Source organism: Alternaria hordeiaustralica (assembly GCF_023758085.1).
Source record: "Alternaria hordeiaustralica strain BMP 2776 chromosome Unknown scaffold_8, whole genome shotgun sequence".
NCBI lineage: Eukaryota > Fungi > Ascomycota > Dothideomycetes > Pleosporales > Pleosporaceae > Alternaria > Alternaria hordeiaustralica.
The window spans coordinates 278,107-295,116 of record NW_026056780.1 but is presented as its reverse complement, the minus strand read 5'-3'; the positions used below and the strand labels follow the sequence as shown (position 1 = coordinate 295,116).

Genomic DNA, 17,010 nt, shown 5'->3' with positions numbered 1-17,010 from the left:
GGGCGCAAAGCCTGCGGCTGTTGCATGATGTTCGCGTGTGCACTTTGTTTGAGATTTACTCTTCGTAACACCTCTTGTAATACTTTTAGAACATTCCAGCAGAATGGAATTACTCCTTGCATCAAATTACTGGATAGCGTCCTTCGGAATGAGCCCTCTTTGTCCACATTTCGCGTGGTTGCTTATTTCGGGGCGCCCTTGTGTTGCACTGAACGCCATGTGTGGGGGACTTGACTGTACCCCCACTCACATAACGACAGCATTACACGAGACAGCTTTGACCCGCTACAACACCGACAGCATTGGAGCGATACCGTTTTTTTGGGAGCCTGATCAGACGCCATGGCCGACCGGTTAGCCATGCATCAGATCCTCTCCAGGTGAGCATGCTGGCCCATCCTGAACTCAGCCGGGCGTCGCTTCAGGTTTGGCTTCCACGACTACTGTGGATACGAGATGTACCAGCTCGTCTCTGTTGTAGTTAGATTGGCCCGATGGAATATCAGCACGGGAAGAACGTGCATGGAATGAGCCCCGGTTCCAACGGCCCAGCTGTTGTGTCAGCGAGCCTCAGCCGCGATACCGGTAAGCATTTGACAGCCACCATTTGAGTCACCGAAGCCATGATCCAGATACTCAGGGTTGCCCTCGCCGCGGCATACAATCAGCTTACGAGGCCAGAGCTAACTGTGGGTCGGGCGTTCAGCAAGGTCTGCAGTTGGTGGCGCAGGTCTTCAAGCCACGACTGAGCGGTTTCCGAAGAGGCAACTTTCACGTTCTAACAACTGCCGAGGCGAGTCTGAAGAGAGGCTAGAGATGTTTATCATACGAATATATATGTCGAAAGAGGCTCCCATGATCAGTCAAATCAACTGCGTCGAACAGTCTCTTCAACTCGGCTTTCTTCGCTGGATGAGTGAAGAACTACCTCATTTTACATCATTTTCTCTGAATAGCTTCTCATTCACCCCACTTTCCTAAGAGAGTCATGATGCCCCAACGAGCATTGGTAGCACTTGCTACAACGCTGCTTTCGGCTGCCACCATTTCCGCCGACCAATACGCCAACAGTACCGACTGCCGTGTCCTACCAGGAGATGCTGCTTGGCCTGCCAAATTGCAATGGGACAAACTCAACGCGACGATTGAGGGCAGACTCATTGCATCCGTACCACTAGGCGCAGCTTGCCACGACCCAACCTACGACGAGGAGAAGTGCAACTATCTGCGCGAGAACTGGCAGCTACCAGTCACCTACGAAGATGATCCCACCACACCAATGAGCTATTGGTTCCAGAACTCAACATGTGATCCATGGACTGATCGTTCAACGCCCTGTGAGCTGGGCCATCTGGCTGTCTATGCAATCAACGTTAGCCAGCCAGCTGATGTTTCGGCCGGACTTGCGTTTGCACATGAGCATAAGATCAGAGTCAGTATCAAGAACACTGGCCACGACTTCAACGGGAAGTCGGTTGGCCAGGGATCTCTGGGTATCTGGACTCACAATCTCAACTCCATTCAACCAATCCACAACTACAGCCAGCCCTGGCACAAGGGTCCAGCTATGAAGCTCGGTGCGGGCGTCAGAGGCTATGAGGCATACAAGGGTGCTCACGATGCTGGCCTCCGGGTCGTCGGTGGCGACTGTGCCACTGTTGGCATCGCAGGAGGCTTTCTCCAGGGTGGTGGCCACTCGCCTCTCTCTGGCGTTTACGGAATGGCTTCTGACAATGTGCTTGAATGGGAGGTAGTCCTCGCGAATGGTACGTTCGTGAAGGCTACACCTGAACACAACGAGGACCTTTACTGGGCACTTGCTGGAGCTGGCCCATCTACTTTTGGCGTCGTCACCGCGGTCACACTACGTGCATTCCCTGACGGACCCGTCGGCGGCGCATCAATCATTTTTGACCGCAGTCAGATGAGCAACGACACCTTCTGGGAAGCATTCACCTACTTCCAAGAAGCACTCCCCGGGCTCAACGCTGGCGGGGCGCAATCGTCCTTCGCTACCCTGCCGCTGCAATTCTATCTGCAAGCTGTCACACGACCCGACTACACCAAAGACCAGATGCGTGACTTGCTATCAGAATTCACCACGAAGCTTGACTCTCTCAATATCGACTACAACCTCACCATCACCTCGACGCCCACCTACCTGGACCATTTCGTAACATACTTCGGCCCCGCGCCATGGGGCCCTTACGTCATCGGTGAGCTCATGACAGGCCGTCTTATTCCCCTTGAAGTTAGTCAAGCCGACCCAGCCGCGATCATCGCTGCGTATCGCGATATCACCGATACTACGCAGATCATCATCGGCTCCACCGCCCAAGACGTTTCCATCACGCCGCTTCGCAAGCCCGTTGCACCCAATTCCGTGATGCCCAGCTGGCGCACAACAGTCAATACATTGCTCATTCAGAGCTACTTCAACTCGTCGATTTCCTGGAACGAGAAGCAGCATTTGCAGGACCAGCTTGTCGGCTTTGCGCAAAAGCGCATTGATGATCTCGTGCCGGAGGATACGGGGACTCATTTGAATGAAGCAAACTTTTCGCCGCTGATTGACTGGAAGACGCAGTTTTATGGCACCAACTATCCGAGGTTGTTGGATATTAAGCGTCGGTTGGATCCGGAGAATGTCTTTTGGGCTGTCACCGCTGTCGGTTCTGATGCGTTGGAGGTGGCTGCTGATGGTCGACTCTGCGTTGCCCATTAAGGATAGATGAGTACGTCGTTTGTTCATCTTTGTGTCTGTGGTTTGCACTGTGCTGCAGTAGGCAATCTCTGACTTGAGTGGTTGTATTAGAACGGCTGTGTTAGATGTTAGAGGGGTTATATCAGAGCGGTCGCATTAGAGTGATTTTATTAGAATGCATTCGGTACGTTTGACGATGTTTATTGAAGCCATTTGCTTCAGCTAATAAGTGCCTGATTGGAGAGATTTTGATGATTTCGAGGCTGCGAGATCACGCTCTTGACTGTCCATAGCGTCCCAACGCCATGTCATATCTACAATCTTTTGAATCGTTGATCACATATACACATAGTACTCAGAACTCTCTTTCCAACTCTCAGTAATATTTTCGAGCCATCATAGGCGTCGTAGGTGTGAATCAACAGTACCAGAAACTACGTACATAGTCGTAAGTTGTTCCGGCTCAGCGTGTCTAACGTAACGTAATACAGTACTTTTAAGGCTATTATAAGGTACGTATAGCTTAATTATTAGTATTATATATATAGTTATAAATATAATATAGCTTAAACTATAGTATAGTTGCCTAAGCTACCTATATATTATATTTATACTTATTTAGGTAACTTATAGCTATAAAGTAGTAAATTAAAGCTATAGTTAACGCTATAAAAGCTCTAGAAATAGTAATCTTAACTTACATTATTACTATAATCTCTACTATTACTACTACTACTTATAGCCTTACTATTACTATTATTATTTAGTTTTAAGCTCTTAATATAGTAATCTAGCTATAAAAGCTTACTATTAATAATGTTGTTGCGTAGCTAGTTCTTCTAGAGCTATAGAGCTTTTATTATAGACGCTCTAAAGTAGTTATAATTATTAGTAATTATCTATTTAGTAGTTAAAAAGCAGCGCTTACACTTATAGCTAGTAGTAGAGATAAAAAGAATATTAGTAGCTATCTAGAATATAATTAGGTACTTATTATAGCTAACTTAAAGCTACTAGCGCTATAAGTTATAGAGAAGCTTACGTTACGCGTCTAACTATATAAGTATATTATTATAAAAGTTATTAAAGTACTCTTTAAGCTAGGTATTATACTTCTAGCGCTTACGCGTTTTATTACTAGTAAAGTAGTATATATCTACTACTATTATCTAACTATATAAGTTATTATTATTACTACTAGGTACTTTATAGCGTAGTAGTAGTAGTAGCTTTAGCTCTTTATTATCTAGCTCTACTACTAAATACTTACTATAGACCTTCTTAATAGAGGCCTTTATAGTCTTAATCTAGTTAGAATAAGACTTTTATTAAGTCTAAAACTAAGTAAGGCGTAGAGTAGAGTAGAGAGCTATTATAATATAGTAATAGCTAATATCTAGGCTAATAATAAGTTTATTAAAGTAGAAGTTAAGCTTCTACTTACTATATATAATAGTAGTAGTAAAGTACGTACTACTACTATTATTAGAGTAATTAAGATAGGCGCTCTTTATTATATAGTAATTCTATAAGGTCTATAGATTTATTAAGGTCTACTATAGTAATCTAAATCTAGAGATACTATTACTATCTTTAAAGCGCTTTATTATCTTAATAAGTAGCTATAAAAAGTTAATAAGCTACTATATAGCCTTTTACTCTTCTTTAGTAAGCGCGTTAGTAAGTAGGTTATAAACGTTATTAAGCTATTATAATAGATTCTATAACCTTATTATAAAGCGCTGTATACTATTCTAAAGCTCTAAGTAGTAGAGAAGTATATAATATACTAAGTGCTAGTAGATACCTCTATTCTAGCGTAGCTAGAGCGTGTTATAGGTATATAAAGCGTTATTATTATTAAGTAATTTCTTCTATACTAATAAGAAGAGCTTATAATACTTATAAGATATATAGACTATATTTATAAAGTTATAAAGCTTACTAATAATATCTTATAATTAAAAGAGCTTATATTATTTTATTATAGACGCTTCTATAAAGTTATTCTTAAACTAGCTAACGCCTTTACTATATAGTATTACTTTAATAATAAGATTTATAATATAGCTAGCGTAGCGTATATAATTACTAGAGAAGAGGTAGATATTAAAGTACTAGTTAAGGCTATTAATAAGCTCGCTATTATTATTAGAGGCGTTATTACTAATAAAGGCCTATAATTATAGCGTAACTTTAAACTTATTAAGAATATTAAGTATAATAGTAGCTTATATAGCGCTAGTATAATTACTATAGAAGTTATAAAATATAATTAAGACGTTGCGCTACTTATACTAAGAGTCTAAATAGTTAGCTAGTTATTATAATAAGTTATAGGTGCTAAAAATCTTACTTAAGAAATGTACTACTACTCTAAGAAAACTTAGATAATTACTTAACGTCTATATATTAATACTTATACTAAGCTAGCTACTTACTACCTATAATAGTACTTTAATCTTACTTATCTAACGCGTATAGGTTAATTATATATAGCTAGTAATTATTAACCTTACTATTAGTAGCGCCTTAAGAAGACTAGTGTAATTCTAAGTAAGTAGCTCTTATAGCTCTATTAAAGTTATAATACTAAAGCTAATATTCTATAGTATTACCTAGTTAATAAGCGTAGTCTATAGCTTCTTCTTCTTCTATAGCGTATATAATACTAACCTATTTAAACTAGTAACTTTTATAGTAGTAAATAGAGAGCTATATACTAGCTTATTAGCCTCTAGTAATAGGCCTATAGTAATATTAATATAGTGCTTCTTTACTATATATCTCTTAACGTAGTTATAGCTATTAATCTTTTTAAGAGCGTTATAGAAAAAGCTATAATAATAGAGCTTATATAGCTAGAACGTCTTCTTACTACTACTTAAGTTATTATAGCTAATCTTAACACTATATTACTATACTAAGAAGGCCTTACACTTACTAGTAAGCTAGCTCTTATATATTATAGTATAGCTAAGTCTATATAGCTCTAGACGCTTACTATTATAGTAGATATAACTAAAGTTTATAATAAAGTTATTACTATTCTTAGCTTCTTTATCTATCTCTAAAGCTTTAAAGACTTATAAAGAGATACTTAAAAGTATTAGCGTTACCTAAGATAATAAAGCTAGTAATTCTAGCAGCGTAAGAAGATAGTAAGTAGTAGTAGCGTAGTATACTATATAAGCTATAGAAGTTAAGAGAGTAGAGAGAGTATTACTAGTAAATCTTCTTATTATAGTATATTGTAATATAGTGTTGTATAAAGAATACTAATAAGATATAGCTATTATTACTACTTTTTATACTATTATCTAAATCTAGCTACTTTCTAGCTATCTACTTTAAACGTCTTACAATCTCTATATACTTCTTTAGGCTAATAATCTTATTAACTCTATTAATATATAGCTAGAAAGAGTAAGAACTTTAAATAATAGCGCTATCTCTAGACTTATAAAAGTAGTTAAAGTTCTAAGCTCTTAGAGCTCTTAAAGTTATAATATATTACTATAGTAATTAATAAAATTCTACTATAATTAACTTATAACACTATAGTAAGCTAGATATTAGTTTTATAATAGCCTTATAATCTTAGAATATATACGCTATTACTACTTTAAAATATATATTAAAGATTTAGACTATACTCTATTATCTTATAGACTCTCTATAGTATAGTAGTTACGCTTATTACTATAAATAAAGACTTTGCTATTTTTATTAATCTAATCTTATAAGTATAAGGCTATCTTAAATTAAGCTTATCTAGCGTTAAATAGCCTTAATAAGAATTAAATTAGAGCGCTATGAGTTTTTTTTTACGTTTAAAATAGACTTAAAATATCTTTTTTTACTTTTTATATTAGCTATAAGTAATAGTAGTAATAACTATAATACTAGATAATTATCTATATAGACTTTTTTTAGCCTTACGCGCAATTCTTAGCCTATTTAGCCTACTTCTAGCTAAAGTCTAATAGCTCTAGGCTATATACTATACTTAGCTATACTATAACTTCTTTACTATTACTCTATATAGTTATAATATAGGCTAGTAGTTACTTCTATACATACAGGCTAATATACAACGTATACTATATTGTACCTAAAAGTACTACGTTACGTTGGACACGCTGTTCCGGCTCGCGTAGGTACTGGTCACAAACTCGATCTTAGTGACTAGTCATAGTAAAAGTTGATAAGAGATAAGCGTAATGGAAGCGTTGTAATGAGTGGTTTATATATTGTTGATACGAAAGTCAAACTATCTATGCCTATCCTAGGGCAGGCGAATGCGCGTGGATATGTCACGATTAAGCTGCGGCAATCTTCTTGACGAAATCCGCCTGCAAATTCGACAGCATGGGAAAGTCTTCTCCACTCAAAACATCCAAATGCCCCTTGCCAGGAGCGATATGCAACACCTTCGGCTCCGGGAACGTCGCATGAAGCGCAATCTGCGCCTCGGGGGGCGAGATCTGGTCCAGCTCCGGCACTACCATCAACACAGGTGTACGGTCCAGGTATCTCATGATACCTTGTGGTTGCCATAGCTTTATCTTGTAGTACGATTGGAACGTCGTGTGATTTTCGTGTCGCGGGGCGCCACGCGTTTTGGCGTTGACCATACTACAAACACCGGTCAGTTATACATCGTCACTTATCAGACTCGTTGGACTTACTAGTCAAATTCCTCCTTGTCTGCTCCCAACCCCATCCCAGCGGGGTTCTTGCCCTCAGCCGTCAACACTGGGACATATAAAGGCTTGTTCCCCGTGAGCTGCGACTCCCGGTCTTGTTGGAGTTTGGCAAGCACTTTGGGGAACTTGGATGCTTCGTATTCGAGGTTCAAGAGCGGGCAGATGGCGATGCAGAAGCGAACGCGTGGGTCCAGAGCTGTAGCAGACAGTGCAATGACACCGCTGAACGACATACCCCAGATACCAATCATTGAAGCATCGACGTTTGGAAGACTCTTGACAAAAGTGACTGCGTCGGAGTAGTCGGATACTTGTCTCGCTGGATCGATGTCGTTGCGCGGCAACCCATCGCTCAGGCCGAGCGTTCGCGGGTCATAGATCAGTGCTGTGATACCGTTCTTCTGGAACTGTTCGGCGACATCTGGTACAAACATCTCTTTGACGCAATTGAACTATCATCGTCAGCTTTCGGTCTGATAACTTCTTTGAACCGTCGAGAAGATCATACACCTGGCGTAATAATGACCGCAGGCCCCTTTCCGGACGACACTGCAGCATTGTACAGGTCACCACGCAAAGTGAGACCATCAATGGTCCTGAACTCAACTTCCTGGATGTCGATTGCCATGATGCTGTATGATTATGTAAGGATTCTGGAGGAGTTCAACAACTTTGCCACGGATTCGGAAGATGCTTCTTCTTTCAAGCCGTCTTTGAGAATATCAGATTCCAAAGAGAATTGCGCTCAATGAATGCGTTGCGTATACCACCAGCTACGGACATGAATTTGATACCCACAACTATAATTCATCACCCAGAGAGTATACCCACGAGTCAGACATTGTGGAAGTACTACGGGGAAGTCAGCATCAAACGCTACACGAACGCAGGGTCAGAGCCTTGCGCAAAGCTACTACATGACGCTGGGTCACAGACATATGCAAAGTAATCGAAAACCACAGCCAAGTTCAGCTGAGTACATATCGTTGCGTACCGAACTATGCCAGGGTTCTAAAGATGGCGCCATGTGCTGACCGCATAATCTCCGTCCAGCCATTTGCCGTCACACCAATCGCAACAGATTTGGAAGAAACGTTGCAGATGTATGCCGAATGTCCACTTTGTTCACAAGCCATAATCTCACATCAGCTTCATAGATTAATCGTGGTTCACCCCGACGTCTTTCGGTAACGTCTTGCTGACTGCATGTCAGCAGTTCCGATAGTCCCAGCGACCAAATTCTTGCGTGAATGATACTGCCTATCATGAGAAGAGATGATTGGATGGAGTTTCGGAACCCGAGCCACCAATGCCAGCCGCGAGCAGTTGGTGAGGCTGATCTTTGGTGGCTTTGTCAACCCCACGAACTAACCCCACAGATCTAACCAAATTCAGAAGCGACTGCCGAAGTCAGGGTAGCACAACAACCCTAGGAGAGTAGCAAGAGGCTCGCATTTTTCGCGTTATCTCTCAGGTGTCATATTACCATGTTTCCACCCAACCTCAACAACTGCGAGGCTGACTTTGCAGACGCAAGAGTGCAAACACTGTCTACGGTTGAAGCTGGTGGTGTCATGAACGTCTCATGTCAGGCTCATGATACGCAGCGTCAGATATTACGGTGCGCAAGAACAAGGTCTCGTGAAAGCTGGTAGAGACAGACAGGCCTCAGCGATACAATAATACAAGCGCGAGTAAACCAATCGCAGTGACTACGTTATCGTTCCAGTGTACTTTGCAAGATCCCAGCGAAGCCCTTTCTTTAACAGGAAGTTTGCACTTTTTCGACTGCGTTGTCAAATTCTTCCTAGCATTGCTGCGCATACTACACTTTAGAGAGCCTGTGGACTAGGACGAAACTATTCGGACGGGATAGAGAAGAAATAGAGTGAGCTTGAGACTCACAATACATTACTATAGCTTCGTGCTAACACTTCCAGCTCCCCTTACCATACTAGACCAGATTTCTTCTGTCTTAACCATTGCAAACCTTTGATCACTTCCTGCCTCAACATGGTTATCAACGACTCAGGCCATGAGGACTACGGCCTCAACCAACGAGCTTCGGCAGTTTCTGCTGCCCCGAAGCCCCGTAGATACACACAAGAACCTATCGCTGTTGTTGGCATGGGATGTCGTCTTCCTGGGGACAGCAATTCTCCACATGCGCTGTGGGACTTCCTCGAGCGTGGTGGCATCGCAGACAATACACCACCGCGAAGTCGATTTCGTCTCGATACCCATCATGACGGATCCAAGAAGCCAAAGACCATGAGATCGCCTGGTGGGATGTTCCTCGAGAACATCGATCCAAAGAAATTTGATGCCGCCTTCTTCAGCACGGGCAAGCTTGATGCTATTGCCATGGACCCGCAGCAGCGCCAACTTCTGGAGGTCGTCTACGAGTGTCTCGAGAATGCCGGAATCCCTCTCGAGAAGCTTGATGGCGAAGCAATCGGTTGCTTCGTCGGCTCTTATGGAGTTGACTACGCCGATATGCAGGCCAGAGACCCTGATGATCGAGCTCCCTCTGTCACTATCGGCGTTGGTCGTGCCATTCTCAGCAACCGCATCAGCCACTTCTTGAACATCCATGGACCAAGTATGACGATTGACACAGCCTGCTCGGGAAGTCTTGTCGGTGTCGATGTGGCATGCCGATACCTTTCGAGTGGCGAGATCGATGGTGCTCTTGTTGCGGGTGCCAACCTCTACTTTAACCCAGAACACAACATGGACAGCGGGCCAATGAAGGGAGCGTCCTCGCTCTCAGGTCGCTGTCACACCTTCGACAAGAAAGCCGACGGCTACATCAAAGGCGAAGCTATCAACTGCGTGATGCTGAAGCGTCTTTGCGATGCGGAGCGAGATGGCGATCCGATCCGGGCGATCATACGTGGTACCTCTACCAACAGTGATGGGAAAACTCCGGGTATCGCAAGCCCCAGTTCTGAGGCTCAGGCGAAGGCCACGAGGGCGGCTTATGCCAACGCTGGGATTTCTGACCTGTCAGCTACCGGCTACATTGAGGTATGCTATCTACTTCTCTTTACAGCACAGCATTGAGCTAACGCCATCTAGATGCATGGTACCGGAACACAAGCGGGTGACCCACAAGAAGTCAAGGGTGTTGCATCAGTCTTCTCTTCCTCGAGACCTGAGAACGCACCTCTGGTAATGGGATCAATCAAGAGTAACGTCGGTCATTCAGAGCCTGCAGCCGGTATCTCAGGACTCATGAAAGCCATCATGTCTGTTGAGAAGGGGAAGATTCCAGGCAACCCTACCTTCATCGACCCCAACCCAAACATCGACTTCGAGGGCTCAAGAGTCCGCGCAACGCGATACACCATACCCTGGCCTGCTCAAAGTGGTCCCAGACGTGCGAGCGTCAACTCTTTCGGGTACGGCGGGTCGAATGCTCATGTCATCATTGACCAAGTGCCAGAAGAGAAGAAGAACTTTGTGTCTTCGGTCGGTGACGGCTTTGGAGATCTCCTGGCAGATGACGTTGCGGTTTCCAGACCACACAATTTGCTCTTCTCTGCAAACGACGAAACCTCGATCAAAGCTTACACTGCTTCCTTGCGCAACCATCTTTTGGATCCAAGGACAACTGTAGACCTACCTGACCTTGCTTACACGCTCTCAGAGCGACGTTCTCGACACTTCCATCGAGGGTACATCGTTGCGAAAAACCTATCACTGGATTCCAACGCCATCGCCTACGGAAAGAAGAACTCAGATGCTCCAAGGATCGGGTTCATTTTCACTGGACAAGGCGCCCAATGGTCGCAGATGGGTAAAGCGTTGCTGCATAACTTTGCAGAAGCGCGCGTGGTCATCGAGCGACTGGATAAGGTTCTCCAAAGTCTGGTACATCCGCCTGAATGGTCTCTCCTCAAGGAGCTTACTGAAGTCCGGAGCCCGGAGAAACTGCGCGATCCCGAGTTCTCACAACCACTAGTCACAGCCCTACAGATAGCTATCGTCACTGTCTTCCGCAACTGGGGTATCCATGCTGAAGCCGTAGTGGGTCATTCTTCAGGAGAGATCGCTGCCGCATATGCAGCTGGACTCTTGACGGAAGACAATGCGATCAAGGCCGCCTACTATCGTGGATATGCATCGAAGGCGACCAGGAACTTGCAAACCGCCAAGATGGGCATGATGGCTGTTGGCATCGGAGCGGAAGATGTCCAGCCCTACATCGCGAAGGCTAGACTAGCAAATCCGGGATCGAAAGCCGTTACAATCGCCTGTTACAACAGCCCAAACAGTGTCACTCTATCTGGAACCGTTGACAGTCTGGATGCTGTGCGCGTGGAGCTAGTTGCGGACCAGCACTTCGCTCGCATGCTTCAGGTCGACATGGCTTACCACTCATCTTTCATGGGAGCCGCAGGGGAAGAATACGTCAAATGTCTCGAAGCCGAATCGTTTCGTACAACCGGTACTCACTCCAAGACGAAGATGTTTTCGTCCGTTGATGGTGACCTGATCAACCGTCCAGTGGATATCGCGTACTGGAAGCACAACATGGTGCAACCAGTAATGTTCGAACAAGCTCTCGACCATATGCTCTTTGGTGGAGAATCAGTCAACTTTCTCATTGAGGTTGGGCCGTCTGGCGCATTGGCTGGACCCACCGCACAGGTCAAGAAAGCGCTACCCGGTGGCGGTTCGAAAGTGCAGTACTGCTCCGCCTTGACGCGTGGCAAGGATGCAGAAAACGCCATCTTCGACGTAGCCGGGAGGCTATTTGTTGCTGGCTACGACGTGGACTTTACCAAAGTCAACTGCATTCCTGCGCGGTCCAAAGTTGTAACTGACTTGCCCAATTACTCCTGGAACCACAGCACCGACTACTGGTACGAGAACGAAGCCAGTCAGGAATGGAGAGACCGGAAGTTCCCTCATCACGACCTCTTGGGATCCAAGGTACTCGGAACAGCCTGGCAAGCGCCTGCATGGAAGAAATCTCTCAGGCTCGAAGATCTTCCTTGGTTGAAGGACCATCGCCTTGGCCCCGATGTCGTCTTTCCTGGAGCCGGCTATATGTGCATGGCTATCGAAGCTATGATGCAAACGGATGCAGTCCTGCGATCCCAGACCGGCGCAGTCCTGAAGCACAAACAGCAAGTCCTTCTGCGCAACGTCTCTTTCGACAAGGCCCTCGTCCTGGAAGAAGGGAAGGATACCAAGATCATGCTGACGCTTGCACCTTTCGCCAGTCTGAAAGACTCTTGGTATTTCTGGGTTGTGAGGTCTCTCGTTGCAGGCTCTTGGGTGGACCACTGCAAAGGCCAGGTCCGCATGGAGAAAGACACGGACATTCCCGCGTCTGGAAGCGATATCACTCCACTGCAACATGCTGCCCCAGCAGCTCTTTGGTACAAGTCCATGTCTGACGTGGGCTACAACTTCGGCAAGGCCTTCCAGAAACTTCAGTCCGTCGAAGCAACATCCGGATCAAGACAATGCAGATCTCAAGTCGACTTCAGCTTCCCAGAATCCGATTTTACGCAGTCAGCGTATCCTATCCATCCTGCAGCATTCGATGGCTGCATGCAATCCTGCGCCCCGGGGCTCTGGCGCGGCATCAAGAGTAGCGTCAACGCAGTGCTGGTGCCCGCCATCATCGACGATGTCGTCGTCAAGACAGACACAAATCTGCGTGAAACCGCGATCTCGGTATCGAAGACTGTATTCTCCGGACCTGGTCGCAAAGATCTGGCCAAGAACCATTCGTCCAGTGCGAAGGTCTACGATCCCTCCACGGGCGGCCTCGTGTTCAAGTTGACCGGCCTGCACTACCACATGCTCGATTTCCAGGATAATCCATACGCTGCTCACTCGTACAGCAGATTAGTCTGGGGCCCAGATCTTACACTGAGCCCACAGGCCTGCGGGTCGATCAAAGTCGCGGGTTGGCAACAAGTTCGAGAGATCGCGGATCTGATCGCGCACAAGAAGGCTAATGCAAAGGTAGTCGAAGCTTCACTGATTCCCGGAGAATCGGCTAGCGTTTGGCTCGAGGGGTTGTCTTCCGCCTCCAAAGTTCGAAACGCTTTCAAGAGCTACACCTTCTTGACTCACGACGCCCCTGCAATTATCGACGCTCAGAGCAAGTATGAACAAGTGCCTAGAACTTCGTTTCAGCTGTTGGACTTGGGCAAGCCTCTTGAGAAAGAGCCCAACGAGTCGCTGCGAGATACTGACCTCGTTGTCCTGCGTCTGCCTCCAGGCGCACAAGAGACCATCGAAGTGATCATGGGTAACGTCCAGAAGATTCTCGAGACCAACGGACACATCCTGGTACTCGAGCAGCGTTGTCCATGGAACCCAGATGTGGACGAGAGCCTGGCTGGTGGGTCTGCAACGAATGGGTTTTTGCGCGATAGTGCGGAGCTTTTCGACTCCCGTGGCTTCAGGGTAGTGCATACGGTGGACTGCGGCGACTCTGCATCTCTGTCCCATGCATACCTGGCCGTCCGATCTTACGACCAAAGCGAACCGACCACCTTACCTCTCGATGTTGTACACTTGAACGACCCTGGGCAGGTCTGCGACGCGATTACGAAAGACCTTTCAGATCGTAGTTGGGACGTCAAGCACGTTCGCCTTGAAGATCTCGATGAACGTCTTCGCAAAGACGCGACCGTCTTAGTAATCTCAGAGCTTGAGACGCCGCAGCTGCCGACTCTGTCGCCTGCGCAATGGGTCGCTGTCCAGCAACTCCTGCAGATGAGGAACAAGATTCTTTGGGTCAGCAAGTCGGCACAGTGGAAAGTCACGAACCCTGATGGCGCTATGATTCACGGCCTGTGCAGGAGTGTTCGCACCGAAGACCCGTCCATGAAGCTTACAACTCTCGATATCGAAGACGCGACCAACGAACACGCAGTGCCGTCCATTGACCTACTACTGAGGGAAGTGAAGAAAACGTCGTCTATCAAAGGCTTTGAAGGCGAGTACGTGGAACGCGATGGCGTTCTTCACGTCAGCCGCATCCTTGGCGATGATGACATCAATGCAGCCGAGCAGGCGAAGACGTCTGGCGCCCTTCCCGTTGATCTGCGACTTCACGAAGCTCCAACAACGGTCCGTTTGATCGCCGAGCGCGTGGGACAGATAGATTCGCTCCACTACGTTGAGGTTGACTCGGAGGAGCTGCCCTTGGCCAACAACAAGGTCGAAGTAGAGCTCTTCGCCTCCGCGCTCAACTTCAAAGATGTCGCCGTCACCATGGGCATTGTCCCGGAGAACAACCATCTGCTGGGCCTCGAGGGCGCAGGAGTGATTCGGCGTGTTGGTGCGAAGCTCAACACACCCTTCCATGTTGGTCAGCGCGTGCTGGTGTTTGAGAAGGGCACATTCGCGAATCGTATCATCGCCACTACTGAGCGTACGATTGCCATACCTGAGTGGCTCTCGTACGAAGACGCTGCGACACTGCCGTCTGTGTACTTGACGGCACTGTACAGTCTATTCGACCTAGCGAATCTCAAGCATGGAGATCGCGTACTGATCCATTCGGCTACGGGAGGCCTGGGTATAGCAGCCATCCAGATATGCCAGGCGGTTGGAGCCACGGTATACGCCACGGTAGGACAAGAAGCCAAGAAACAGTTCCTGCAGGATACCTTTTCGATACCTGAAGAAAACATTTACAACTCCCGAACCATCGACTTCGAAGCCCAGCTCATGGATAGCACCGATGGATATGGAGTCGACATCGTCCTCAACTCGCTCACCGGAGACTTGCTCGACGCATCTTGGCGCTGCATCGCCGAAGGCGGAACCATGGTGGAGTTGGGCAAAAAGGATCACATCGATCGCAATACACTCTCCATGGAGCCCTTCGCCCGGAACGCATCGTATCGCTGCTTCGATATGTCGCATAAGCATGTTTCAGATGAGGTTATTGCAGTGTAAGTACTCACTTTCTGTCGCTGAGACGACGGCCGACTAATCTTCTCCAGACTCATGCGCAAGATGATGCACATGATAGTGACGCGTGGAGTCAAACCAATCTCTCCTATTGAACTCTTCCCATACAATGACATCCCTTCGGCCCTCCGTTTCTTACGAAGCGCCAATCACATTGGCAAGATCATCATCTCAAACAAAGGCCTCGCCGATGCGGATCCCGTTGTGCCAGTGCGTCCTGCTCCGCGGACGCTACAGCTCCGCGGCGATCTATCGTACCTCATTGTAGGTGGACTCAAGGGCCTGTGCGGATCGATGGCAGTCGACATGGCTCGACACGGTGCTCGCAACGTCGTCATCATTGGCAGGAGTGGCTACGATGATTCCAGGTCTCAAGCAGTGCTGAAAGATCTTGCCGCTGAAGGCTGCCAGGTGGACCTGGTACGCGGGGACGTAGCCAAAGTGGAAGACGTTCGCAACGCATTCAGGAGCGCCACGATGCCTGTCGGAGGAATTGTTCAAGGCGCCATGGTGCTTCGCGACAAGCCCTTCGAGACCATGACACACGAGGAGTACCATGGGGCGATTACATCGAAAGTTGCCGGGACTTGGAACCTGCACAACATCGCCCTGGAAATGAGTCTCAACCTGGAGTTCTTCACGATGTTGTCCTCCATCTCCGGTCTCATCGGACAGCCTGCACAAGCCAACTATGCAGCCGCCAACGTCTTTCTAGACAGCTTTGCGTACTACAGAAGAGGTCTGGGCCTGAAGGGTAACTCGGTTGACCTCGGCGCCATTGAAGACGTGGGATACATGGCCGAGCACTCCAACCTCATCACTGCGCTCGATACTTCAGCGTGGACGCCCATCAACGAGGCGCTCTTCCACAAGATCGTGCGGTTCAGCATCATGCAGCAAGAAGACACTCCAGTCAATCCCTCTTCTTGCGCGCAGCTTATCACGTCCATCGCCGTCCCGCAAGCCCCGTCGTCGCGTTTGTTGACCGATGCGCGCTTTTCATCCCTGCTGTTCGGCAGCTCGGCCGGAAGCAGCACCTCTGAGGCGTCTGGGGCGAACAAGGAAATCCAGGCGCTCTTGATGACTGTGAAGACTGGTGCTGAGATGCATGTCGCGTTGCCGCTGGCTGTCGATGTTGCCAACAAGCAATTCATGTTGACGCTGCGCGTGGACGAGCCTCTTGAGCCCGCAAAGCCATTGTCGGCATATGGATTGGACTCGCTTGCAGCTGTTGAGTTCAGGAACTGGTGTCGCGTTCAGCTTGGCGCCGATTTGACGACTCTAGAAGTCACCAGTGCGCCAAGCTTGTTGAGTTTGGCGGAGAAGATTGTCGCGAAGATTCAGGCAGCCAATGTGGCGAAGTAGAGGGCATATCGGAGGAGGTTGGTTGTCATAGCGCGGTGCTGGGAGAGAGAGGACAATAGAGCTTTATCATTCAACGAATCTCAGGTGTATCTTTGTGCGATGAATCGAGAACTACGGTTGTGTTGCATTGAAGCCGAGGCTCGCACTGGACACGTGACGTCATGGATCGAGCCCCTGATCTTCAACCCAAGTGGGCCTAGTGTCGCATTGGAGGCGGCCCATGCCAAGAACTTCAACACTTCGGCCCTGCTCGCCTTGCGTCTCACGATGACAACCTCA

General features: G+C 46.9%; 3 protein-coding genes across 3 annotated transcripts; 2 read left to right on the top strand and 1 right to left on the bottom strand.

Moving 5' to 3' along the window:
• Nucleotides 1–988: 988 nt before the first annotated feature.
• Nucleotides 989–2,725, top strand: J4E84_004970 (uncharacterized protein; the record flags this gene model as incomplete). Its single annotated transcript, XM_049387570.1, has 1 exon — nt 989–2,725. The coding sequence occupies one exon, from the start codon at nt 989–991 to the stop codon at nt 2,723–2,725; it is 1,737 nt and encodes a 578-aa protein (XP_049244548.1).
• A 4,301-nt stretch (nt 2,726–7,026) lies between these two features.
• On the bottom strand, nt 7,027–8,041 carry J4E84_004969 (uncharacterized protein; the record flags this gene model as incomplete). Its single annotated transcript, XM_049387569.1, has 3 exons — nt 7,027–7,342; nt 7,396–7,865; nt 7,922–8,041. The coding sequence occupies 3 exons, from the start codon at nt 8,039–8,041 to the stop codon at nt 7,027–7,029; spliced, it is 906 nt and encodes a 301-aa protein (XP_049244547.1).
• A 1,385-nt stretch (nt 8,042–9,426) lies between these two features.
• On the top strand, nt 9,427–16,731 carry J4E84_004968 (Type I Iterative PKS; the record flags this gene model as incomplete). The annotated part of the gene is made up of 3 exons (XM_049387568.1): nt 9,427–10,443; nt 10,495–15,347; nt 15,399–16,731. 3 exons carry the CDS (start codon nt 9,427–9,429, stop codon nt 16,729–16,731), a joined length of 7,203 nt encoding a protein of 2,400 aa, XP_049244546.1.
• Nucleotides 16,732–17,010: the final 279 nt, after the last annotated feature.